The sequence below is a fragment of the Pristis pectinata genome, chromosome 18, assembly GCF_009764475.1.
Source record: "Pristis pectinata isolate sPriPec2 chromosome 18, sPriPec2.1.pri, whole genome shotgun sequence".
Classification (NCBI taxonomy): Eukaryota; Metazoa; Chordata; class Chondrichthyes; order Rhinopristiformes; family Pristidae; genus Pristis; species Pristis pectinata.
The window spans coordinates 10,483,719-10,511,357 of record NC_067422.1 but is presented as its reverse complement, the minus strand read 5'-3'; the positions used below and the strand labels follow the sequence as shown (position 1 = coordinate 10,511,357).

The following is a 27,639-nucleotide window of genomic DNA, read 5'->3' as shown; positions in this document are numbered from 1 at the left end:
CTTTAAATTTCAATTGGAGCATGAAGATGTAATGTTATGGAGTTCAAGTTTCCAGTTTTAGCTCTGAATTCTGCCTGGTCCCATTCCACAGATGGACTGTCTGCATCAGGCCTCCTAGGGTCCAGCTGGAAGCACAATCGATGGTTGTCTTCAAGCAGCTATCCATTCTATTCTTTCTGTGGTAGAGGCAAGGAGGCATGTGTTGTGCAGAAACATTTATAAAGGGAGATGTAGGAAGACATAGCTGCCCACTTTCTTAGAAATTAATGCAACTCTTAAAAGTTTCATACAGAAAACACAGTCACAGTGTTGTGTACAACATAGCAAAATTAACTAAAGTAAATAAATTTGGAATTCTGACATTAAAAATTTGGATCCACAGATTTCTACATGAGACATTTTTGCCATCTTTTATGCTATCTTATGTTATTTTCAGGCCTCAAGTAATAATATACGTTAGTGAGGAATAGCCTGTTGGCTTGTCCTTCCTTCCCCCTTTGCGATTAACTGTTTTATACAGATGACCGGATTGCAATTGAAAAATCATTGTGTAGAACATCAGACCAGATCCACACTGTGCTATTTTGTACACAATACACTAGTATGATAGCAGTTCCACGTACCACTCAATTTTCCTGTGTAGGTTTTATTTCAAACAGCGTAGTAGGTATGGCAGAAGAAAACCAATGTTATAATGGATTTGAGCAGTGTGCAAGAAAAGATACTTATTTTCTTCATAAAGTGAATCAAAGTTTTTAACTATTCAAATATTATTTAGTGGAGAAAAAACTTCAAAGATCTTTCATCCATTATAAACAACATTTGTGCTCCTGGAAATTGCTGCTCCTTTGGGCTTTAATCTCCTAAAAAAAATCAGCCCTTCAGTGGGAGAGAAAATATCAGATAGTTTTGTTGCTTCCCTGTTATTCAACTAATTGTCCAGATGGTAGCGCTAGTCACCAAGTACTGTGCAGCTGCTTTAGCGTAGGAATTTCCTTTCTGAACAATTCCAAGAGGCAAGCTCTGATAAGCAAATTATTTTTAAACATCTAACTGCTTTTCATGCTTTTATATTAGGAGTAGACCAATACTCTTTGTTGAACTGCACAAGAAGGGTTTGTTGGGGAGACTGACTGGCGCTCTGACATTGATGTCCCTTCAATTATTTCAGGAGATGATTTGTTCATTCAAAAGTTGCAATGATCCTGTTTAATTCCATGACCCAGTAGTTGTACAGTAAATTTTATACTGCAGTGTTGATTTTGGTCTAGTCCTTGATAAAATGCATATCTTTTCAAAATTAATTCACCTGAATCCAATTAACATTATGTTTAAATGAATAATTGATTTATTTTTAAATTACTGATTAATCAGTGCTTCCTTTCAATTTACTTGATGTAAATTTCTCAATCTTAAATGGCTCTCTTTCAGAATGTGACTGGAGTGAAGAGTGTATACAATGTTATACTGTAGTGTGCCTTGCAGGAAATTGACTAAATCATCTGAATATCCACTTGAAGCTGGTTTATTTGTATCATTGTCAATTGTGTGATTTTATGTAATTTCAGTGGATGCTTTAAAGGCAGAATTTTTTAAATTATTACTCTGGCTCGGTAGTCCTATACTTATTTCTTATGTACTGCTTCTAGACAGCCCCTTCCAAGTTATCCTGCTCCATTAGGTGCAACAGATTACAGTTATGGATCTCATCACATTCTCTTATGTTCTGCACTCAACTAAGATGTCAGCTGAGAGCTAATGAGATAAAGTATTTATTGTTGCTAATGAGCTAGTGTTGATTCCCTGTTAGTCGCAAACATAAAATGGCTTCCTTTCTTCCCTATTCTAGTTTTTTTCTCTTATCTATTTGATCTTCAAAGAAAGTCAAATCTTAGTGATGGTCAAACAGAAAATAGGCAAATGATATGATTTTGGGGAGTGTGATTTGTAAAGCATTCAATTCTTGTTCACTTGGCCCTAAGGCATCTTTGAGCTAATCGGATCATGTTAACATAAATAAAACAAATGTATTTTTTTCCTAATATTTTTAAGGTGCAAACCTGATCTCTCACTTTGAAATGCTCTGCAATCATCATTTTTTTTCCTATTTTCACTAACCATATTTTGATTCTTTAATCCATTCTAAGCAGTTCATAATTCATGTCTTGCCTTTCCTTATGCAGATAAAACTCGCCTCATTCTGATAGCAATATTGTAGAAGAAGCCTTGACGTTCAGTATGATGTGCATCCTATCAGTGGCATGTGGTGTTGTATTTGTGTGTAAAACATACTACTTTATTCTATGCTACCTCCTCCAAGCACTGCCTTGTTGTGTGTCATTCTCCAGGTCTTCCACAATATTCTTCATTATTTGATCAGCAAATAACACACTTAAATTTGTAGCTCCCGGGCACAGAAAATTAGATTTTTTTTGAATTTTGAATTGGAGATGATGGCAAAATTGCATGGAGAATTTTGTGACTGGACAAATTATAATTCTACCTACATTTTATGGAGACAGACACAGTCAAAAGGCTCTGCTGTGCCTCGGGCTTAATGGGATACTTGTGAACCTTTTGCATTTTCTCTTTATTTTCTTCCTGCCAAATACACATTTGTCAAACTACAGGTGGAAGAGTGAAAACGTGGAAACGACGTTGGTTTATTCTGACTGACAACTGCTTGTACTACTTTGAATACACCACGGTAAGTTAGGGCTGTTAAGTTTTCAGAATTCTACTCACCCTTTACTCTAAATTATATTCTGTTTTTCTTAAGAAATGGATGAATATTTGGGTCATTGCCATGTATGGTTAAATCAGGTTTTGGTTGATGCCAGTACAGACATTAACCATGGAAGAACAATTCAGCACAGGCAGTGCAAAGTTTTGAATCACCCCCAAATGTCACTGAGATCAACTGAAATATGAAGCAACTACTGTACAAATAATCATAATAGTTGACAGAGGTTTTTAACTGTTTCTTGGTAGTCCCCTCTCAGAAAGCATTGATTAATGATAGTTTAGGCATTATTCACTGAAGTGGCTACTCCTTTAATGTGAGTGCAAATTGAGGGCAATGCAACGCTGATTGCATGTAAGAAAGACATGTATTATACAGCTAAGCCCTGATAAAAACAGAGAATCCCAACACAGGGTTGCTTTGTGTTTTTGATCTATTTTGCAGCTATCACTGACCCTATTTAGACAATTTTTATAGACCCTTTTGGCACTAGACAATTTTGGATGAAACGAGAACAAAAATTGCTTTGATTGGATCCCGAAGTTAGTTACCTAAAATCAGATTTAATGCAGAGAAGTTTACAATGCTGATAATCTCAGGGAAAAAAACTGAGCAATTATTCTTTTTCTCATCCCGAAGGTATATGTTCTGATTTGGGTTACAGCTCACTTTTACTAGTCAGGTTTAATAGCTTACCCTTTGTCCTTTAATACTGTGGTGCCTGACAATGATGGGGTGGATGTTAACTATTACCAGACTTCAGGCAGGTGGCAAGTGAAGCACTTGCATCATCGGAGAGGAGCCAGGAGCTCACGTCCATAAATCTGCAAGTACTGGATGGCGCTTGGGAACTCACACTGATTACGATATGGGAGTTTTGGTGACTTCACAGTGGAGTTGAGGTATACGTTGGTGTGTAGTGAGGATGGAGGGGATGTTTGGCAGAAGATGTTCTTGTGCATAAAACAAAGATGGCGTGCACGTGCAGCAAATAATTACTAAGGCAAATTGGCTTTCATTGTTAGGGAGTTGGATTTTAAAAATAGAGAAGTGTTGTTACAAAATGTTCATGTTGGTGAGGCTGCAACTGAAATATTGTATAACGTTTTGGTCATCTTATTTAAGAAATGATGTACTAGCATTAAAGGCAGTCCTGAAGTTATTCACGAGACTGATCTCTGGGATGAGAGAGTTGACTTATTGTGAACAGCAAAAAATGTAAACCTATGTTCTTTTGAATTTAGAACAGGGGTGATCTTATTGAAACATACAAGATCCTATTGTTGGGGTGGGGGGGGTGGGAAATGACAGTATATGTTGAGATGTTTCCATTTGTAGGAGAATCTGGAATGAGGGGACGTAGAAGGGGCCAATTATTTAAAACCTGTGGAACTGGCACCAAAGAGGAGGTGAGGCCTGGGGTAGATCAGCCATGATCATGTAGAATGAATGGTAGGACAGGCTTGAGAAGCCTACTCCTGGTCCTAATTTCTTATGTTTCTTTGGTTAAAAGTCCTTGGTATATTATAAAACACTGCTAATATATTTGAATGAGCTTTGCCCTGAAATGAATGGACAAAGAGAGGTGGGATTAGAGTGGGAGGAACAGACCATTCCTGCCATGCTCTCACCCAGTGGAGCAGAGTCAAATTAGCCTCTGGTTATTCATTTACTGAGAGATCACAACTTAGCCTCACGTTCATTGAATGTCTGTAACTGCGCCCTTTCAATCCAAAAGGTTTCCTGAATGGCTACGGATACTAGATGGGTTTACAACTCCTGTGCTACTAGAGCTCTCCTACTACTCCTGGTTCTCTAAGGAAAATTTAACTTTTTAATTACCTACTTCTCTGACTTGGAATATTCTTCCTGCTCTCTTGATTTGGCAGGAAAAGATTAAGAGGTTTGGCTGCTCAGGCCACTAAATTGCATTTGGGTACCTAGGTTAGCATTTCTACCCCATTCTGCAAACTGTCAGGTTAATTCCTCTCATTCTCTTGGACGAGTAGGTTAAAATTCCAGACTTTGCAAGATTGGTGGGAGGATAACTGTCTGGTTTTACATGATAGATTTGCTCCTTTAAAAAAAGTCTTGATCAATGGTACTAAACGTATTGTGTTGTAGTGTCAGTCTATTGTACGCTGCCTTGGAAATTTATTCCATTGACCTCATTGTCATGCCATTGTGATGTGCTGACATTGTATGGAGACTTGTTGGCTTTTTCTGAGTTTTTCTTTATTCGTAGACATTGGTGACTGGCTGTCATCCATAGATGAGATTGTTATAAGTATTTAAGTTTGAATGATATGAGGGAGAATCTGGCTAGGGTGCTTTGCTGAGGAGGATCTCATTTGGTCCATGAACTCCAGGTTTGCTAATATGAATGAAGCAGAATATAACATCTCTGGACTGCATATAAAGGAGACCATGTTCATGCACTTAAAGAATCCGATATACTTATCAACCCTGTAGTGATATAGAGGACATCTTGAAACTAAGGCAAGGGTTGATATTTATATTATGCTAAATATTTGAAGTTAATTTTTATCTTGTGTTTTCAGTAACTGATACCCTTAGGTTAAAACTTAGTTGAGAAACAATTGATCCTTTCTCATGTATATTACAACCTTTGAGTAGTTGTATCAGGGAGTATTTACTATTGATGTCACCTGAAAGATTTTGCAAGTTTTAATTTGATGCTGACATGAGAAATGCCTTGTGGAGATATAAAGGCTTATAAAATTAGCCTGCCTTTTGTGCAAAATCTGTTTCTCTCTCATTTTTATTGTATAGTATACACACACCGCACTGCATTGGATCTCTCACAAGCAATGGTTTAGGCAGCTATCTCCTTCTCGACTTCTTGTCACGCCTCAAGGACAAATGTAATATCAGACCAGCAACTATTCCTTTTGCTTTATCTTTTGGTATTCAAGAATATCAAAAGGTTCACTGCACTTACTTTCATGTATGGAGCCAAAGAAATGTTACTAATTCCCTCCACCAAAAATAGCTGTACTGATAATGTATTGAAATAGTGTATTCATGAAGTTTGTGTTAAAAGAATAGTACTTTCACAGGACAAAGAACCCAGAGGAATCATTCCACTTGAAAACCTCAGCATCCGAGAAGTAGAGGACTCAAAAAAGCCAGTAAGTTAATCAGAAATTCTATCATTTTCAAAAAGAAGTCTTTTTGACATATTTCAATACAGCAAATTTCAGTGTTAGTTTATTCATTCCTGCAGTGCATTTTGTGATTTGTCAGTCTGCAACAGAAGAGAATCAGGATAAAATGTTCAGAGGATCTGAAGTTTAAGTAAATTGTGATATATATTGGGAAGAAGGTTTATCTTTTAGTGGTGGTGAGGTAGAATTGGAATTGGTTTATTATTGTCACATGTACCGAGGTACAGTGAAAAACTTGTCTTGCATACCGTCCATGCAGATCAATTCATTACACGCTGCATTGAGATAGTACAAGGTAAAACAATACAGAATTCAGAGTAATGTGTCACAGCTACAGAAAAAGTGCAGTGCAGATAGACAATAACGTGCAAGATTATAATGAAGTAAATTGTGGGGTTAAGAGTCCATCTTATCATATTAGGGAACTCTTCAATAGTCTTATAACAGCGGGATAGAAGCAGTCCTTGAGCCTGGTGGTACATGCTTTCAGGCTTTTGTATTTTTTGCCCGATGGGAGAGGGAAGAAGGGAGAATGTCCTGGGTGGGTGGGGTCTCTGATTATGTTGGCTGCTTTACTGAGACAGCAAGAAGTATGGACAGAGTCCTTGGAGGGGAGGCTGGTTTCTGTGATGTGCTGAGCTGTGTCCACCACTCTCTGCAGTTTCTTGTGGTCCCAGGCAAAGCAGTTGCCATACCAGGCCATGATGCCTCCAGATAGGATGCTTTCTGTGGTGCATCACTAAAAGTTGGAGAGTGTCAAAGGGTAAATGCCAAATTTCTTTAGCCTCCTGAAGAAGTAGAGGTGCTGGTGAGGTTTCTTGGCCATGGCATCTGCGTGGTTGGACCAGGACGGGCTATTGGTGATGTTCACTCCTAGGAACTTGAAGCTTTCAACCCTCTCGGCCTCAACACCGTTGATGTAGACAGGAGCATGTGCACCACTCCCCTTCCTGAAGTCAATGACCAGCTCTTTTGTTTTGCTGACATTGAGGGAAAGATTGTTGTCATGTCACCAAGTGACTGAGCTCTCTATCTCCTTCCTGTACTCCAACTCATTGTTATTTGAAATCCGGCTGGTTAGATTGGTTGTCAATAGTGTGGAAGCTTTTAATAATAGAGTAATAACAGAATAATAAATATGGAGTCAGGGCCAAGTAGCAGATTGTTTGTTACCTGGCTTCAAGACAGAAAGCAGAAAGTGGGAGTAATGGGTACTTATTCACATTGGAAGAGGGTGGATAATGTTATTCCACAAGATCAGTGCTGGGACAATTGTTGTTCATAATTTACATTACAATTTAGATCAGTAATTTAGACTTTGAAATCATGAACATAACTTCTTACTTTGCAGCGAATACCAAATTGGTGAGAGGATAATCAATACTTAAGAGGATTTTAACAGGTTACAAGAGAACATTTGTAAACTTGTAGAATGGGCAAATAGATGGTAGATAGTTTCCCATGAATGTAATGCATTTTGATAGGGTCACATATTACTTTAAAGTTGCAAGTGCAGATGAGGTGGAGAAACAAAAAGATCCCAGAGTATAAATTCACTAACCGTTACACCACAGTTTAGCATGGCCACAAGGAAAGCACATCAAGCACTAGGATTTGTTTATTTCTAGACGGATGGAATTGAAAAGTAGGGAGGTTGTGCTGAGTCTGTTTTGAGGTTGATAATAGCTAGAATGGATGCACAGACTGGGTCTCTTTTCTCTTGAGAAAAGAAGCAAGAGGGGTTACTCAATAGAAAATTTTAAAACAAGGAAAGGTCATGATTGAGAGAATACAAAGATAATGTTTCCATTTGTGGGAGAAGCATAACTGGAGGCCTTCAATATAAGACCATCAAGAAATCCAATAGAAAAATAAGAAGAAACTTCTTTTCTCAAAGAACGGTGAGAATGTGGAGCATGTTACCATGGCTGAAGCAAATATAATAGATGGATTTAAGAGGCATATGTGGGAGCAGGGAATAGAGAGTTACACTGATAAATGAGGAAAGGCAAGAGGAGGATTGAATAGAGCATAACTGTGAGCATGGATTGAATGGTCCAAATGGTCTGTTGCTATGATATGTAGGGTGGGTAATCCTATGTAATCTGACATTCAGTTTTGGGATTTGGGGCAGTATATCAGTGAGAACTAACAGAGGGTAAAGATTAGATCCGTTATCTTTTCAAGCATTTATTATGATGATGATGGGCTTGAATTATAGTTGCTTGGTACAATTCAAAATATACTCAAGTAAGATAAAATATTAGAATAATTTTTAATTTGTTTAACAATATGATCCTTTGTCAGCAGATTTGTTAGAAATAGTTTACATTCCTTATTTTTTTTAAATTTCAGAATTGCTTTGAGCTCTACATTCCGGATAACAAAGACCAGTTTATTAAGGCCTGCAAGACTGAGGCTGATGGGCGAGTGGTAGAAGGAAGTCACACAGTTTATAGGATATCTGCACCAACCCCAGAAGAGAAAGATGAATGGATAAAATGTATTAAGTGAGTAAATAATTATTCATCATTCAAGCTATAGATATTGTGATTAATTTTAAAAAATATTAGACTTGAGGAATTAGAGGTGCAGTTACTTGAAAATAGTGCTTTTAATCCAGTGATGTCAATTGCTCCTCACCAAATTCAATGTATGTGAAGTTGTGCCTTCATCATTAATGAACCCAGATGATCTTTCTAATGGGTTCAAAATAAGTTTCACCAGAATTAATTATGTTTGCTAGTAGTAAATTGAACCCCACATTTCCTGTCACAATCCACATTAGTATGTCATGTTTTTCCAGTGTCAGACATCTAAGTAGTGATTTCATGTGTTGTATAATACCTGTTTTCTACCCCTTCCGGCATACATTAAAGCCCAAAACTCCAGAGAACAACCGCCATTTAACTGCTGTGGCAGGAAAACAAGGAGCAAAACGCACTGCATCCTTAATTTAACTCCAATTTAAAGGGCCACTCTGCTGACCTTGGTTCCAGAGCTGGCCACAGATGGCAGAATCATCTTGCAGGGTCTTCAGACTGTACTCAACATTTAGCTGCAAGCAACTCATTTGGCAGGTGCCTCAGTAGTTATTCTACCAGAAGAAGTTTATCGATGGATGCTTTGGGTTAAGTAGCATCCTAGGATTGTTGCAGCATAAGTTGCAGATGACTCTGAAAGGACTGGGGACCATGGGACAAGAGGCACAGGAATGCCCATTTATAAAGATCCTATTCCCAGAGACAAGATGGTTCCTGAATCTTTTTATGAGCAACGTGTTTACAGATGCAGGGTTTCCAAGGCTTTACTAACTGATGTCTGTGATATTCTAAGGGATGACCATGAGCTATGGAGGTCAAGGTGCTTGTAGATTTCAACTTCCTGGCCACTGGATCAATCTCAACTTGCTTTTTACGAAACTTTAGAAAGATCATCCAGATTCTGGAATAATAGAGGAATGACTTTGTGCAGATTGATCTTGGTGAGGAGTAGTTAACATCTCATGAATTGATTTTGCCAGCGTTGATGCCTTTCCCAAGGTGCAGGTTGCTATTATGTTTCCATGAGGGATCCTTTGAAAAATACTCAGTCTCTTCACGAATAGAAAGGATTTCCACTCACTAAGCCTTCAGGTCGTCATTGATCATGAGAAGAATTTTCTGATAGTCAATGCCATATTTCCTGGTAGCACCCATGATCCCTTCATATTTAGGTGCCTGTACTGCCTGAAGTTTTCAGTAGACACTAGTGCCATTAGGCATGGATCTTGGGAGACCCTCTATGCTGAGCCCTATGATGCCAGTGCACATCCCCACCATTCTAGCTGAGTGTCAGTGAAGTGACAGCCAAGGAACATTAAAAACATTTGTAAAGAATGCAGTTAGTCTCTTGAAAATGAGATTTAGGTGCCTTCAACATTGTGGGAGTGTGCTGCAGTACAAGTCCCAGTAGAGTGGAGAATTTATTGTGGTATTTTGCAGTTTCATAGACTGGCCAACAAGAGAAAACAGCCAGTGCCAAAGGAAGAGCAGCCAGGAAAGACCATGATTATCACCACCCCTTCCTGACAAACCCTGATTATTTCTTCCTTTATATTCTGTCCTACTATGTGGTTCCTGTTCAGCAGCCCATACACCACGGCCACAAGTTTCTTCTTGCCTTTATTATTTCTCCTCTCGTCCAAAGGGATGAGAGGATTCCCTCTTATTCCTTGCCTTTTTTGCCTTAAAGAGGAAGATGAAGGACATTGAATAATCTCATTATCCTTCATTTGGAGGCGAGGCTTCTATGTGGGAAGTTGAGGGGGTAAATGTGGTTAGGATTAAGTTTGGAATAGGAGAGGGTGTGGATGAGAGATGAGTAATGTGCATGTTTTGAGTGGTCTGCAGTTCATCTTAGCGTATCTTGTGAGATCATGCAACTTCTTACAACAACTTTGCACGGAACTGTAGATTTTCATTCCGGGAGGAGATGACTCAAACCACCTCCTGCCAAGCTCTTCTACTAGTGACCGTAGTGGGGTTCTTGGCTGCCTGAAATGTATCTCACTCATGAGCACTTTCATTGTTCTTTTGTTTAAATAACGGAACGTTTTCCTCCACGGCAGCACAGTTTGTGTTGCAGCTGTCCAGCTGCCATGGGGAATGTGCTTTTAATAGTACATTTTGTGAAAGTCTTGCACTGTAAGACCATGTGGAAATGAAACTGCCCAAACTTAATTGAGGTTTGGCGGGCAGCAGACGAAATAGACTTGCATCTCATTAGTCAGGATTGGACTTTAAACCATGCTTAAAAAGGTAAAAGACCAGTGTTTTAATTCACTACATTGCCTTGCTCCTTCACTTAGTAAGCTCAGTCAGCAATGCTCCAGGATGGATGGTGTGAGAAGTGGAGAAAATTTCACAGTGCATTAGGGATGTTGTTCCAAGGCTGGTGGTGGAGCATTTAGTTGGGGCAAGGTAGAAGGATTCTGCATGTGAGTGATTCATGCTGAAACTGGATTGCTGAAATGGAAACAGTTTCATTTCTCATAACTGATATCTGCACTTTAAACCAAAACAAAACTTAGGAGAAAAAAAATGCAGAAATATTAAAAGCTTATATTAAACAAGGATGTTAAGGAAAATTGAACAATGTTAAATAATAGTTATGTCATAGATCATCATGATCTTATGGACCGAAAGAACAAGCTTGAGGGGCTAAATGGCCTGATCCTGTCCCATGTTCTTGTACGTTCCTGCGTCTGCAGGCAACTGATATTATCAGTGTCATTTCCATTGATGCTACTTCATGTCCAGTGACAAACTGCACTGTATGTAACTACTGTTCAGCCTAGTCATGCCTTCTGTCATTTTACTAGAAGCTATGGAAGTGAACTTTCACTAGGATTCTCCCTGAAACCCATACGACTTGTTGGAAAGCCACATAAGCATCTTTTATATCATTTTTGTGGGATTTCCATGGCTCTTCTACCAAAATGAAGTAAATGGGCAAAAAGGATCCTGATGTAAATTAACCCTTGTGCATTCCCATATTTTTCTTTTGAGTACAGGGACATTAGGATTTATGTTCCTGGATAGTTCTTTCAACACAGTGGACCTCTGCCAATCCTGCCCTAGTTCTGTTGTACTCCATTCTTTTCTATCAACATCCGCATGGTAGCGTAGCGGTTAGTGTGATGCTATTACAGCGCCAGCGATTGGGGTTTGATCCCTGTTGTTGTTTGTAAGGAGTTTGTACGTTCTCCCATGTCTGCGTGGGTTTCCGCTGGGTGCTCCGGTTTCCTCCCATATTCTAAAGACGTACGGGTAGGTTAATTTGGGGTTTAAATGGGTGACGCGGACTCGTTGGGCCGGAAGGGCCTGTTACCACGCTGTAAATAAAAAAAAAACATTTTTTAAAATTTAAATTGATTGAAGCACTGATACGTATCCATTCACACAATACCAATTAAAAAAAAATTATGACTGTGTAAACCAACAATGACTGCAGGTGTTGAAAAATTAAGCCAGAGGATTGAATTGTTTATATTTTAGGTGCTACATTTATATCCAAAGTCTTACAGTGTCTTGTTTAAATCATCTTTATTTAACTTGCAGGGCTGCAATCAGCAGAGACCCTTTCTATGAAATGCTGGCAGCAAGAAAGAAGAAAGTTTCTTCATTAAAGAAGCATTAGGATGACAGCATTTTATGCAACTTGATTCAAGTATCTTTCTAACATTGACCATTTGACCTAAGGAGGTCTGTTTTCAAGTGTCAGTAACCACAGTGCATTCTAGGGCTGGGTATGTGCTTGTGCTGGAGCGAAGTGCTGAAAGTTAGAAGGCTCTTCTGTTGCCTGTTCCTCAACTAATGAGGATATAGTTTTTAACTCAAAAAAAAATCTCTCAATATTTCCCTCTGCACAGCTGGTCTGTTTGTGGAGTCCAGGGCCGCTACTTTACCTCCTCAAAGCTTTATATTTCTTATCAAGAAGCTTTTGATTTAACTTTTTTTTTGGAAGGGGCCTATGATTCTATCAGCCATATTCAAGGACTGGTATGATTGAAAATCCATGTCAGCTCTAGAAGCCTATATGTAGGAAGCTATGAAAAATATTCATCTTGGAAAATTGGTAAGGTCAGAGTCTCAGTGTTTCATATGCCAGTGGAAAGCTTGACAGGTGTTGGGCTATGATTCATGACGTGCTAGTAAAATGAGGGTGTACAACCAGTCCAGATTGTTGGAGCGGGATATGTGGTGACGTGGGAATTGGAAAATGAAGATTTTCCTGGAATGAAGCCAGTTACATTGTAACTGAAAAAAAATTGCGCAAGAAGAATCGTCTGTCCATCAGACGGTACATTTTGACTTAATTTTTTAATTGAAGCTTTTTGTTAATATATGTTTTACTTTTTCTTGTTGATTTCCATTATTCAATGCACTGGTGAACATTTGCAGAAAAAAGAGATGACTAAGCAGTATTAGTCTATTTATCAGAGCTGTATATACTTAATGTATAAATTTTCTTTTTGTACTTATTGATTTTACGTTGTGAGGATAAATTGTTGGAGTAATTTTTCAATCTTTGCCATTCATACTTGTAGTTTAGCACTGACAAACCAAGTCAAATAAATCAAATTCTCTGTAATCAACAAAGAGGTCTACTTCCTGTACTTTAAACTGTACACTGCTTATCGTCCTAAAGAAAACTTCATCCTCATCAGCTGAATACCCATTTCCTGTGTGACATTTCTGTATTTCTGTCAGTGAAATTGTTTGTTTGATTCTGTTATATGTAAACATTAAAAGGTTTTAATTGTGTTACCAATTTTTACATGATTTGTAAAATATACCAAATGCTTCCTTTCAACAATTGGCAGCACACATTTTTTTAAAGTAGCTTGTGATATTGTTAAAGCTTATTGCAGTTTTTTATTGCTCAGATTGAAAATAAAATAATAGACACGGTGGTAATGATCAGTTCAGAAAGGAACAAACAATTGAAAGTGATTTTTTTATTAAGCTCTTTGGACAGGCTGGCTTTAAAAAAAGATTTAAAAATAACAAGAAAAACTTGTCAAAATTCTCAAGTGGGGGGGGGGGGGGGGGGGTTGCAAACAGCCAGAGGTCGTTGTACACAGTGGTACAAATGACATAGGCAGAACAAGGGATGAGGTCCTGCAGAATGAGTATAGGGAGTTAGGTAAGAAATTAAAATGCAGGACCTTGAGGGTAGTGATCTCCATAATACTCCCGGTGGCATCTGCTCATGAGTCCAGTAATAGAAAGATAGGCCAGATGGACGTGTGGCTGAAGAGCTGGTGCAGGGGGCAGGGATTCAGGTTCTTGGATCATTGGGATCTCTTCTGAGGTAGAGGTGACATGTACAAGAGGAGATAGGTTGGACTTGGACCAGAGGGGGACCAATATCCTAATAGGGAAATTTGTTTTTTGCCACCAGGGAGGGCTTAAATTAGATTGGCAGGTGGGATGGGACGAGTGAAGTTAGTGAGAAGACGGGGAATGTGCAGCATAGCAATCATGATAGCCACGCTTACAGTAAAAGAGCAGATAGAACCACTGTTTTAAATTTGCATTTATTTCAATGCATGTAGCTTAACAGGTAAGGCGGATAAACTAAGGGCATGGATTTCCTCTAGGGACTGGGATATTGTGGCCATAACAGAAACGTGGCTGAGAGGGCAGGACTGGTAGCTCAATGTTCCGGGATATTGATGCTTTAGGTGTGACAGAGAAACGGGTAAGAATGGAGGGGCTGTTGCTTTTTTGATAAGGGAGGACATAACAGCACTACTTAGAGAAGATATTGTTGAAGGATCATCTAACGAGGTCATTTGGGTAGAACTTAGAAATAAGGGGGGGGGGGGGGTAGCCACCTTAGTAGGGCTATATTACAGACCCCCCAGTAGCCAGCAGGAACTTGAGGAGCTAATGAGTTGAGAAATTGTACATAGTTGTGAGAATAGTACGGTAGTGCTAGTGGGAGATTTCAATTTTCCCGGTATCGACTGGGCCACCCAGAGAGCAAAGGGCCTGGATGGGGTGGAATTTGTGTGGGACATCCAAGATAGTTTCCTCGTGCAATATACAGAGGAACTTGGGAAGGAGCAATACCGGACCTCTTCTTAGGGAATGAGGTGGACCAAGTAACTGAAGTGGCAGTTGAGGAGCACTTTGGGTCCAGTGACCACGATTCTATTAGTTTTAAAATAGTTATGGAGAAAGATAGAACAGGTCCACAGGTTAAATTCCTGAACTGGAGCAGGGCCAACTTTGAGAATATTAGGCAGGATCTAGCTGGGGTCGACTGGGTGACTCTATTTAAATGCAAGTGGGCCACTTTTAAAAGGGCCATATCAAGAGTCCAGGGGCAGCATGTTCCTGTTAGGGTGAAGAGTAGATATACCAAGTTCAGGGAACCCTGTCTGATGAGAGATATCGAGGCTCTGGTCAGGAAAAAGAAGGAATCGTACATTGCATTTAGGCAGGTGAGTCAAAATGAATCCCTCAATGAATATAAAAAGTTTAAGACCAGACAAGAGGGAAATCAGGAGGGCAAAAAGAGGGTATGAGATGGATTTGGCAGGCAGGCTTAAAGATAATCCCAAGAGGTTCATCAGTTATATTAACAGTAAAAGGGTGACTAGGGAGAGACTAGGTCCTCTTAAAGACCATCAGGGCCGTCTATGTGTTGAGCAGCAGGAGATGGGTGAGATTTTTTAATGTCTATTTCTCCTCTGTGTTTACTGAAGAGAATATCATGGATGCGAAAGAAATGAGGGTAATAAGTAGTGAGGTCTTGGATCATATGCTTATTATGAGGAAGAAGGTATTTGCAGCCTTGAAGCACATTAAGGTGGATAAATCCCCAGGGCCTGACCAAGTGCACCCCTGGACCTTATGGGAGGCCAGGGAAGGAATCGTGGAGGCCCTTGTAGAGATATTTGCTTTGTCGTTAGCCACTGGTGAAGTTCCAGAAGAGTGGAGGGTGGCTAATGTTATTCCATTGTTCAAGAAGGGTAGCAAGGACAGGCCAGGGAACTACAGGCCAGTGAGCCTGACTTCAGTTGTAGGGAAGTTACTGGAGGGAACTCTGAGGGACAAGATCTACCATCACATGGATAGTCAAGGCCTGAACAGGAATAGTCAGCATGGTTTTCTGCACGAGAGGTCATGTCTGACAAACCTTTTGGAGTTTTCCAAAGATGTAACTAAGGGGGGATAGATAAAGGTAGGGCAGTGGATGTTGTCTACCTGCACTTTAGTAAGGCCTTTGACAAGGTCCTGCATGGCAGGCTAATCTGGAAGGTTAGGTCACATGGGATTCAGGGGAAGCTCGCAAGGTGGATTCAGAATTGGCTCCATGATAGGAAGCAAAGGGTGATGGTTGACGGTCGATTCTCCAACTGGATGCATATGACTAGTGGGGTGCCCCAGGAGTCAGTGTTGGGACCTCTGTTATTCATTATGTATGTGAATGATTTGGATATGAATGTACATGGCACAATTAGCAAGTTTGCTGATGACACTAAATTAGGGGTCTTGTTGATAGAGAAGCAGGTTACAATCAATCGTAAAGAGATCTTGATCAGTTAGGAAGATGGACTGAGGAATGGCAAATGGATTTCAACTTAGATAAGTGTGAGGTGATGCATTTTGGACAGTCAAACCAGGGTAGGATTTATACAGTGAATGGCAGGATGGTGATGAGTGTTGTGGAATAGAGTGACCTGTGAGTACAAGTGCACAGTTCACTGAAAGTGGCTGTGCAAGTAAGACGGTGGTGAAGAAGTTGTTTAGCATTACTGGCCGTCATCATTCAGGACATCGAATTTAGGAGTAGGGACATAACGTTGCAGTTATACAAGTTGTTGGTGATGCCGCACTTGGAGTATTGTGTACAGTTTTGGTCACCCTGTTATAGGAAAGACACTGTCAAGCTGGAGAGGGTGAAGAAAAGATTTAGGAGGTTGCTACTGGGACTAGAAGGCCTGAGTTATAGGGAGAGGTTGGCCATGCTGGATCTTTATTCCTTGGAGCGTAGGAGAATGAGGGGTGACCTCGTACAAGTTTATAAAATCATGAGGGGTAATGGATAAGGTGGATGGTCATAGTCTTTTCCCCAGGGTTGGGGAGTCCAAAACTAGAGGGCACAGATACAAACTAAGAGGGGAGAGATTTAAAAAAGACCTGAGAGGTAATTTGTTTACACAGAGGGTAATATATACCTGGAGTGAGCTGCCAGAGGTAGTGTGGTCGAGGCAGGAACAATTGCAACATTTTAGAGGCGTTTGGGTAAGTACATGGAGGGTTATGGGCCGAACGTGGGCAACTGGGACTAGCAAGGAGGTTGCTGTGGTCGGCATGGACCAGTTGGGCTGAAGGGCCTGTTTCCGTGCTATATTACTCTGACTCTATAAGGTGAGTTCGTAGCAGGATTTAGTTCCTAAGTGTGAAAGTAAGTACCACAGATTTGACCTTAATCTGCTTATTTGATGGAATCGGTTTGTGTCATCATTACAATTTTGCCAGCACAGATTTTTGTACAGCCCTAGAGCCATCATTTTTGCCAGCATAAAAGACCAAGGTGCAAGTATCAGAACTTGTGCAAACACATTACTGCAAGTGGGTTCAGATGCACTATGGTAAAGGGCCAAATTTTGACATCTTGAAATTAACATAGAAAGTTTAGTTATTATTGCTTGTTATCAGAACCAACGAAAAACAAATATACTTACACTTTACAAAGATAGTTGAGGATAAAGGGTTTTGGTGTAGCAGTTTGAAATTCTTCTAATGCTTTAGAATTTTTGTAAAATTATTTAGTGTTGGTTTTTAAATGTAATTTGTATATATTTATTTTACACATAATGGATGCACAATAAAAGTACTGATACATTCCTATCTATTGAGAGAACTCCATGTTATTTTCATGGTTTAGAAAGTTTCACTCGTACATAAAGGCTACTTAAGAGAATCTTGCTAGCTGAGAGCAATGGTTGAGTGAAAAGGGTTTCAAATTATGATGACATAGCTCATCATTTGTTCTTGTATAAGACTTTGGCTGGAACACATTTTGAATACGGCAATAGCAATGGAAAACACTGGAAATAACCATCAGGTTGTGCAGTGTCTGTGGAGAGGGAAACAGTTGATGTTTTGAGTCAGTGATGTTTCATGAGGACTGGGAATGTTAGGGGTACAATTAGTTTCGGGTTGCAAAGAAAGGAATGAGGAACAGAGATTGAAAGGATATAAGGTAGGAGAAGTTGAATGTCAAAAGTGGTGGAGGAGCTGGCTGAGGCTAATGAATAGTGAGAGCAGTGGCTGAGAAAGGCTTAAATAAGATCAGTGAAATCTGAAATTACTCAAAGAGGTGAGAAATATAACTGGAATGTTGGAAATGTTTTATGTAAGCTAGGAAAGGCTGTTATCTCATTATTATAGAATCCAGAAGGTTTTTATTTGTACAGTAGGAAAAAGAGGTGTCATTCCTCAAAATGATATTGAGCTTCATTGGAACAGATTGGAGGCTGAAGACAGATCTGAAATAAAAACAAAAAGTGATGAAAAACAGGCAACATCTGTGGAGAGAGAAAAATAAGAGTTAACATTTCAGGTTAATGAGTCTTCATCAGAACTGGAAAAATTAGGTCAGGTTGGTTAGAGTGGGAATGGCACAGAGATTTAAAGTGACAATCAACTGCAAGGTCAGTATTATCAAGGCTGAGTCGATGTGTTCTGCAAAGTAGTCACTGTGTTTGGTTTCTCCTTTACATAGGATATTACATTGTGAAGACCAAATATAGTATATTGAATTGAAAGAAACAGAAGTAAATTGCTGTTTCACTTGGAGGGACTGTTTGGACCCCTGGTTGACAGAAAGGGAGAGGTAAAAGGACAGCTGTTACATCTGCTGCAGTTACACTGTGAGAAGGGGAGTGGGCATTGGTGGAGATAGAGAACCTGGATGGAATGATCCAGTCGTGATACTGAAAGGGGAGGAGATGTCTGGTGTTATGACATTGGAGGTGTCAGAAATTACAGAGGATACTCCACTGGATGTGAAGGCTGATGGGGTAGAAGACAGAAGTTGAGTCTCGTTCAGAGGCCACAGGGGTGGGTAAATTCAGGCCTGTCCAGTAAATGACAATCTTTTGAGAGTGTATTTTAAATATACTCTCATACACACTCATGTACAAGTGAAACTTTCCAAACCATGAAAATAACAAGGAGTCCTCTCCATAGATAATACTGGAGCAAAGTAAATGAGGCATTATTATGCTTTGGACCCATGATTTGCCATGGAATCTTTTGATGCCACATGAATTGGCAATCCTGATCTATCACATGAAAATTACAAAAAAAAACTGGAACATTGTGCAATAATGGAAAATTTTAGAATAACAACTTTCAGTTAATTGCTATTGTCTGTGTTTTTGCTTTTTTGCAGGATGATCATAACTGTAAATTATGTGTATACATAGTCTGTAAATTGAGTTTAAAACAACCATGAATGCAAGAGATTCCTTGCCAAACTCAGGAAGAGCATGTCTGGAAATTACTGTGAAATATGCTGTTTTTTTTGTCCAGGATTAAAAAATTGAAAATTGGCCACTACCTCCTGAGCCCAGCCTTGAGGAAAAAATTACTGGGTGGCACAATCTTGGCACTAAAAGTGTGCAGTGCCTGGGGCACAAACACTGAGGTTTTCAGTACAAGGTCACTGACCAAAATGGCAATCTACTGCTTTGTCATTCAAGCATACCTTTTGTGGTGGTGTAGAATTTCTGGGCAATATGGTATTGGTCTTGAAGTTCTGTGAGTCAGTTCCTGAGATAAAACAGAAAATGCTGAAAATATTCAGATCAGGCAATGTATGTGTTTCACGTCAATGACCTTTCATTTGAGCTGGGAAATGTCTGATATAAAACTAATTAAGTTTAGAATCAGGGTGGGGGAGGGGGCAGAGGGGATAAAGGAAAAGGTCTTTGATATAGTAGGGGGCAAGAGAGCGTGAATGACAAATGGAGCTAACAAAGTGATGAAGGCAGGTGTATAAAAGAGGTTAATCTGGGAGAAGGTGGATAAGATCTAAAATAAGAGAACAAAAAACTGAGTGCTGAAGATCTGAGATTCAAAACTGGAATGCTAAATCCCCGAAAGTGTGAATTTCAGGTAGGAAAATTGGGTGGTGTTCAAGATTTCCTTTGGCTTAATAACAAACTACTGGAGGAACTCTGCATTAGGACTGAGAGTGTAGAAGGAAGATAGCCAGTATAAAGTGAGGAGTGAGATGGGGACTGGTAGTGACAGGTGGAACCAGGTGAGTTAGGGGATGATGGACACATGGATACAAGGGGATGGGGGAGTTTAGATGGATGTCAGGTTGGAAACAGATAAGGGGAAAATCGGCAGATGGAGCCAGGTGGGTGAGGGGAAGGTAGAGACAGGCTGGAAGGTGATGATTGGAACCAGATGAGGGAGGGGATAGAGAGGATAGATCAGGCGAGAGGAAGTCTAGGTGGATAGGTGTGTGGGTGATGGGCAGATGGAAGAGGTGAACAAAGGGAGAGGGAATGTAGGGAAGGAACACAGTGGTGGGTTACCTGAAATTGGAAAATTCAGTGTTCAAACATTGGACTGTTGGTTACCCAAGCAGAATGAGAGGCGTGGTTTCTCTAGTTTGCCTTTGGCCTCACCATGGCAGTGGAGGAGATCAAGGAATGGGAAGGAGAGGTGAAGTGGCATGCAACCAGAGTCTCAAGATGGCTGTTGCGGACAGAGCGCAGGTGCTTCACAAAGTGGTCATCCAGTCTACATTTGGTCTCACCTTTGTTTAGGAGGCCACATCAAGAGCACCAAATATAATAGATGAGGTTGGAGCAGCTACACATGAATCTCTGCTTCATCTGGAAGGCTATTTAGGCCCCTGGATGGTGGTGACGGAGGAGGTGTAGGGGCAAGCGTTGTACCTCCTGTGGTTGCAAGGAAATGTGCCTGGGGAGGGGTGAGTGTACCAGGAAGTCACAGAGAGAGTGGTCTCTGTGAAAAGCAGAAAGATGTGGGGGGGGGGGAGATGTGATTGGTGGTGGGATCCTATTGCAGCTGGCAGAGAATGATACGCTGGATGCAGATGTGTGGAGATGAGGACCAGGGGAGCTTTATCTATAGAGCTTGGCGGGGGAGCAGACGTCCAGGAAATGTGAGTGAGGGTTCCATACATTACAAAAGAGGGGAAGCCACGTTACCTGATGGAGGGCGGCAATTCAGAAGGCCTAGAACAGAAAACCTTGCCTTGAAAACAAATGTGTCAGAAACAGGAAACTAAGCAAAAGGGATGCCATCCTTACAGGAGACGGGGTGGGAGGAAGTGCAGTCGATGTAGTTGTGCAAGTCAGTGGGTTCATAGTAGATATCGGTGGATAGTTTGTCTCCTGAGGTAGAGACAGCGAGAAAAGGGAGAGAAATGTCAGAAGTGGTCCAAGTGAACTTTAGGGCAGGGTGGAAATAGCAAAGGTAATAAAATTGATGAGATCTGCACGAGTGAAGGAAGCAGCACCAATGCAGTTGTCCATGTTGTGGAGAAGGATTTGGGGAGAAATGCCAGAAGAGGTGCGTATTGGGCTTAATTGGAGTAGTGGAGGTGGTCTACGGGCAGTGTGCGATGGAGAATTAAAGTCACAAGATTTTATTTGTTGTCTCCCCAACACCCCCAGATATACCTACCTTGTAATGGTAAAATTCAACGTCATGTGCTAAATATGCTCTGCATAAATATGAATGCTCAATCAGAGGCCCTCCAAAAACAAACATGAAATTGACCAAAGATGTTTTAAAAACGGTGCACGTGTGGTGTGTTCAAAGTTCCGTGCTGAAGTGGGACATACACAGGTGCTCACCCAATTTAATGCAGCTGGAAATACTTTGCTGTGCAATCAGAAGAAAAATACAATTACCCTTAACGATATACTCCCCACGGTAGCAACACACATTCTGGCTGCCAGAGAGGAGAGACTTCAGGCGAGAGGAAGTGTGCACCAAAGTTTAGTCATAAGGACATCAAATTTCTGGCATACTCGGAGAGGGGTCCCGTGTGCTGTGTTGATGGGGACCAAGGAGAGCAAACATTCCCAGTGGGAGTGACAGTCTCCTTCAGGACTGAGTGCATGCCTCATGAAGTAATGGCAGTAGTTCCATAACCTCCCAAGGTAGGTCAAGACCAACACAATGAGGTGTTAATCACACCAACTGTTGGCCAGTATTTATTCCTCAATCAGTTTTTCTCTTTTTAAAAAGCAGATCATGTGGCCATTATTACAAAGCTGTTTGTGGGGACTGGGGGGGGGGGGGAATCAATTGATGGGCTGGGTCTACGAAGTTCATAGGCATTTTATTGGCAGTAAATTTGTTTTGGCTGCATGAAAGGAAGAACAAAAAAGAGACTCCTCTGAATCGAATTCCATTTCGTCTAAAAACAATTCAAAACCCCCGTTTAAAACAATTTAAACCCCGTTTAAAACAAGGAACCGCGGGGTCTCTGCGCGGCCTCGCGCTCCACCGCACGCGCACCGCTCCGCAGCTGCCACTCCGCCGACAGGGGTGTGAGGAAGGGGGGGGGGGCAAGAGGAGCTGTAGAAAGATGACTATTATAGGGTCGTGACCGTCACCGCAGCCCCCTGTGAGGTTTTACACTAGCAAAGGGAGATTAGATTAGGTATACATCCCCGTTACAAGCCCCCCTGGGTTTCGCGGCTGGGTTGCGGGCACCCCCCTGCGGTGAATGGCGTGGCCCGGGATGGCAGTTGGGTGACGGTTACCGTTCAAACGGGCGGGAGTTAACCCTTTAGAGTGCGGGGCGAGCGGACAGGTAGGTCAGTCAGAGGCCCTCCAAAAACAAACATTAAGTTGACCAAAGACGTTTTAAAAACGGTGCACTGGTGGCCTGTGTTCAGGGTTCCGTGCTGAAGCGGGACGTACACAGTTCCCAGCAGGTTCTCGCCCAATTTAATGCAGCTGGAAATACTTTGCTGTGCAATCAGAAGAAAACTGCAATTACCCTTAACAACACACTCCCCGCAATATGCTGTTACGGCGCTGCCGTTTCTAACATTCGACGCCTTTCTGCCGCGCCCGCTACAATGTATGAATCCGAAAGTCGTGCAGCTGCACTCGTTTATCGTGCTTTGTAATGTTTTCTTTTCGGACCGTCCCTAGAGGATGCAAGTCCTTTCAGGTGAGACAGAGATTCATCTGCACCTCCCGTAATATTACCGACTGCACTCGGTGCTCCGGGTGTGGCCTCCTCTACCTTGGCGAGACTGGGTGACCGTTTCGCAGAACACCTGCGCTCCGTCCCTAACCCGTTGCCAGTCAGTTCCACTCCCCCTCCCACACTATCACAGATATGTCAGTCCTGGGCCTCCACTGCCGGGAGAATTCTAAGTGCAAACTGGAGGAAAAGCACCTCATTTTCTGTCTTGGAACCTTGCAGCCTAATGGCATGAACATTGAATTCTCCCACTTTAGGTTATCCTCAACTCCCTTCCCCACAACCCCCCTGCCCCGCCCTGCAACCCCCTGCCCCGCAACACTCCCTCCCTGCAATCCCCTGCCAACCCCCCCTCCCTCCCTGCTAACCCCCACCCCCATGCTGCTTGTCTTCCCCCCTTCCCTAGCCTTTTTTTTTTCGCTCTTCTTACCTTTGACCCATCCCCTGGTGGATCTGCTCTCCCCTCCTCCCCCGCACCTACCTATCGCTAAATCTTACCTGCATCTACCTATCACCTCCCTGTGCCCATCTTGTCCACCTATCACTGCTCTGCTTTTCCCTCCTATATATATTGGGCTTCCCCTTTTCCTATCTTCAGTCCCGAAGAAGGATCCTGACCCGAAACATTGACCGCCTGCTTTTCTCCACAGATGCTGTCAGGCCTGCTGAGTTCCTCCAGTATTATCGTGTTTTTCATCTAGATTCCAGCATTTGTAGTCCTTTGTTTCTCCAGGATATAAGATCATAAGGCATAGGAGTAGAATTAGACCATTTGGCCCATCAAGTCTGCTCCAGCATTCGATCATAGCTGATTCATTTTTCCCTCTCAACCCCATTCTCCTGCCATCTCCCTGTAACCTTTGACACCCTTTCTAATTAAGAACCTATCAACCTCCATTTTAAATATACTCAATGACTTGGCCTCCACAGCCATCTGTGGCAATGAATTCCACAGATTCATCACCTTCTGGTTAAAGAAATTCCTCCTTGTCCCTGTTCTAAAGGGACGTCCCTTTATTCTGAGGCTGTGCCTCTACTGGCAATATCCTCTCCACGTCCATTCTATCCAGGCCTTTCAATGTTCGGTAGGTTTCAATGAGAATGTTTTAATATTGCACCCCCACAATTTCACACTGCTGCACCCACTCAGTCACAGGCTCGACACTTCCTTCCACCTAGTCCTGCGTTGCTTCAGGGAGATAACAGTATGGTCAAGGATACCTGCCACCCCAGCCATTCCCTTTTCTCTCTTCTACCTCTGGGAGAAGATACAGGAGCTTGAAAGCCTACACATCCAGACTTAAGAACATCTTCTTCCCCACTGCTATCAGACTCATCTTTCACACCCCCTTCCTGGTGGTGCTACCACATTCTCTGGCGCTTAACTCTATCTCTCTCCTTTATTCTGTTATTGTCACTTCAGCATTTCTTTTTTTGCAGGGTAGACATTTCTTAGGGTAGAAATGTCAAGTAGCAGAGGACATGCATTTAAGGTGAGAGGTGGAAAGTTTTAAGGTGATGTGAGGGGCATGTTTGTTTTTACACAGAGAGCGGTAGGTGCCTGGAACTGCTGCCATGGTACAAGTCGAAGCAGATATGATAGTGGCATTTAAGACAGTGGCACATGAATATGTAGGCAATGCAAGGATATAGATCATGTGCAGGCAGAAGAGATTTAGTTTAATTTGGCATTGAATTCAGCACAGACATTATGGGCTGAAGGAACCATTCCAATGCTGTACCATTCTATGTACTTAAGTTTGCACTACAGTCTTTGCACCATTGTTGTTTTATGCTCATTGTTGCAATTATTGCTGTATTTATTATTACCATGTTTACTGTTTACTCTGTGAGCTTCATGTTAACAAGGAAATTCATTGCACCCTGATGTTTATGACAACAAAATAATCTGAATCTGAAATTTAACACCAAATGGAAGCAGGAGATTATCAATGGCAACGTGTGCCAATAGTAATGTTCTTTCTGGTCCGGGTGAACTTGTATCATCAGTAGGTTCCCTATTTTCACTCTTTCATTTCAAATGCTGAAAGTTGTGACAACACAATAAGTTAATTCCTGCTACACAAATGCCAGTTGAAATTGGGTATTTGGATTCCTTGGCCCTCTAAGGACTCTTTGAATCTTGGTGGGATAGGGATCTCAACAAAATCCAATGCAGTTAGAAATTATAGGGCCAATTATATCACAGGAAGGACAAATGACCTATCAGTAGTAGATCCAGGCAGCACCTGATAGAATGGGATAGGTGGGTGGAATTCTTAAGTGAATGCAACTTTTATAATCGAAATGGCTATATCAGATTTTAAAAGTGGATCTGCTGCTATGTAAGGAAATGATACACGGAGGAGAGGGACAGGTTTTTAATTTAATTGAGACCTTATTTGTAGTTGTTCAAATCAGAAAACAGAGGAAAATACCCTACCAGATTTTGAAAACGTTTATATTAGCAAATATAAATATTTTGTCAGCTGAAAAATAACGTAAATTGAAATAAATCTGAGTAAAAAAAAATTCACCTCTAATACTCAAGCTGGAATATTTGATGTGTTACATGGGGACCAGTTCCTTACCCATGAACAACAAACCTGCATTGTCAAAACCAGTTGTCTCAGACATGTAAAACTGGAAAAGTGAAATCTAACATCATGGATTTTTGTTTCCTTCTGTCTATTTTTTCAGTTCTGATTGTGGGTTTTGATCAAGGATCTGATGATTGTTCAAGCTAATTTACAGAAATCCTCAAGGAGAAACTGGAATATGATATCAGCAAAGGTCAAAGCACAGCAAGTGGAAGTGATGGCATTTGAAGATTACCTACCTTTTGTGGTGACCTAATGATAATAATTGCAACAGACTATATAAGTCACAAAGCCTATTATGTGGCAGAGCAAACTTAACAGAGTTTATTTTGATATGAGGAATGAAAGGGGCTATATATTAAATAGTAGTGTTTTAAAGGGGATGCAGGAATGGAGGGATCTGTATTCACGTATACAAATCTTGAGATGGTTATCAAAAAGGCATTCAGCATTAATGGCTTTATTATTATAGCCATATCATGTAAAAGTTGTGCTGAACTTTAATAAACTAATTATTCCCTAGTTGGAGGATTGTGATACCAAAGATAAAGCTGGGATTGCTTTTCTCAGAGTGGAGATGGTTTTGCGAAGATTTGGTAGAAACTTTTAAAATCATTAATGATTTTGTGAATAACTAAACATGTTTCCTGTGTCAGAAATGGTGGCATGACTTTAAAATAATTGTAACAACACTTCAAGATGTTGAGGATAGACAAATTTATGCACCTTGTTATTATGATCTGGAGTTCATTGCCTGAAAGTGTGGTGCAACTTTCAAAAGGGTATTGGATAAATATTTATATAGAAATATCTGCAGGATGTATGGAAAGGGACCTCCTAATGTGCTGCATCATTAACTGGTCTATGCCAGATGTTTCCAGTGTGGAATGTGCAACCTTGGGGGTAGAAATAACAAATTGTACAATGGGGCATTTTTAAAACTGTTGATATTTACTGTGAAGGGGGAAAGAGCTGAGTAGTCATTGTGGGAGATGATCAGGCAGATGACAGTGGTGCATTGGAGATAAGATTATAAGAGATGGTCACGATGGGGTCAGGTGTCGGTGGGGAGTGGTGTTGGGCAAATAGTCATGAATGTGTGTTGGGTAGAAAATAATGATCAACATTTAACTACGCAAAAATAGAATACAGAAGTTGGTAGAAATACTTATGCAACAGATAAAGCTGGAAGTGGATATGCAGTAAAGTGGGTAAATAATATTTTATGTAAAATGATATGTGCCAAATCTGCTACAATTGTCAAGAAAATGTAACTAAAATCTGACAACTTTTTATATAAAAAGTTCAGATATTAATACATGGAGATAAATTGAGAATGTGAAAATGTTGACTTAGTAATGTAATTTAAAAATATGACCTCGGTAAAATGATAGTCAGAAAGTCTACAGATGCAATGCAGACAATTTATTTTGATATGTTATAGATGGATTTATTTTACACTCTACCCATTTAGGAAATTAAAAATACTTGATCTCAAGAAAACGTTTTGATAAAACTGGTTGAAGGGGAATAATGGAAGAAGAGGAAGAAACGCTTCATAGGCAAGAGGATGACCCACGGATGGCTTTTTTGCAGAGCTTAAGTTTATTGTTTTTTGGTATAAAAGAAGATAAATGGGAAAAATTTTCTGGATCAGAAGAAAACAGGCGAATAGTGATGGACTTCTTTGGTACGGAAGACTTAATGATTCTGGTAATCTATATCAATGCTACAGGACAATTAACTGCAAACTTGGGATTTCCTTCTTCAATAAAAACCAAGGGAATTTACTTTGTGAAAAAGAAGATGCTTCGTATCACAAATGATAACATTAAAGAGGAACTAGTAATTGGTGATATTAGTAATTCACCAGTTGAACAATTATTAACAGTGATTGAAGAGGTGAGTGGGAGGAAAAAATACAATTTGTGATGTATGAGAAGTTGAAAATGAGAGAGGCTTTTCAGAGTATTGAAGTTTAATTTACAAACACCTTTGACTCTCATCTTGATGCATCAAAAATGAATGTTAATATCCTGTTCAAGAATCTACTTGATATATTTATTGGTCTTTGAATGTTTTAAATCTACTTGATTCTAAATTTCATTTTTTTTTGCCCCTGGTCCAAGCTGACTCGTTCACACTCCATCCCCCTGCCTCCCCCAATCCAAAGACCCTATCCCATAAGATATGCAAGGCCACACTCTCTCATCTCAATGTTTTGAAAGTGCAATGTCTCTGCAGGTCCAAGTTTACAAAAGCAGTCGTATTGAGTTATGTGATGTTTTGTAGGTAGACCTCCACATACATGTAACTGTTCTGTTTTGGC

General features: G+C 40.6%; 2 protein-coding genes across 2 annotated transcripts in view; both read left to right on the top strand.

The window, feature by feature from the left end:
- The window catches only part of cyth1b (cytohesin 1b), a 181,475-nt gene extending 168,237 nt beyond the window's left edge, over positions 1–13,238 (top strand). Inside the window, 4 exon segments of the mRNA XM_052033155.1 lie at positions 2,629–2,707; positions 5,824–5,895; positions 8,287–8,441; positions 12,033–13,238. Of these exon segments, the coding sequence (XP_051889115.1) occupies positions 2,629–2,707; positions 5,824–5,895; positions 8,287–8,441; positions 12,033–12,111 (385 nt within the window). The 3' untranslated portion in view covers positions 12,112–13,238.
- Positions 13,239–26,869: 13,631 nt separating this feature from the next.
- The window catches only part of LOC127580014 (dynein axonemal heavy chain 17-like), a 251,034-nt gene continuing 250,264 nt past the window's right edge, over positions 26,870–27,639 (top strand). Inside the window, 1 exon segment of the mRNA XM_052033141.1 lies at positions 26,870–27,212. Coding sequence (XP_051889101.1) covers positions 26,892–27,212 — 321 coding nt within the window. The 5' untranslated portion in view covers positions 26,870–26,891.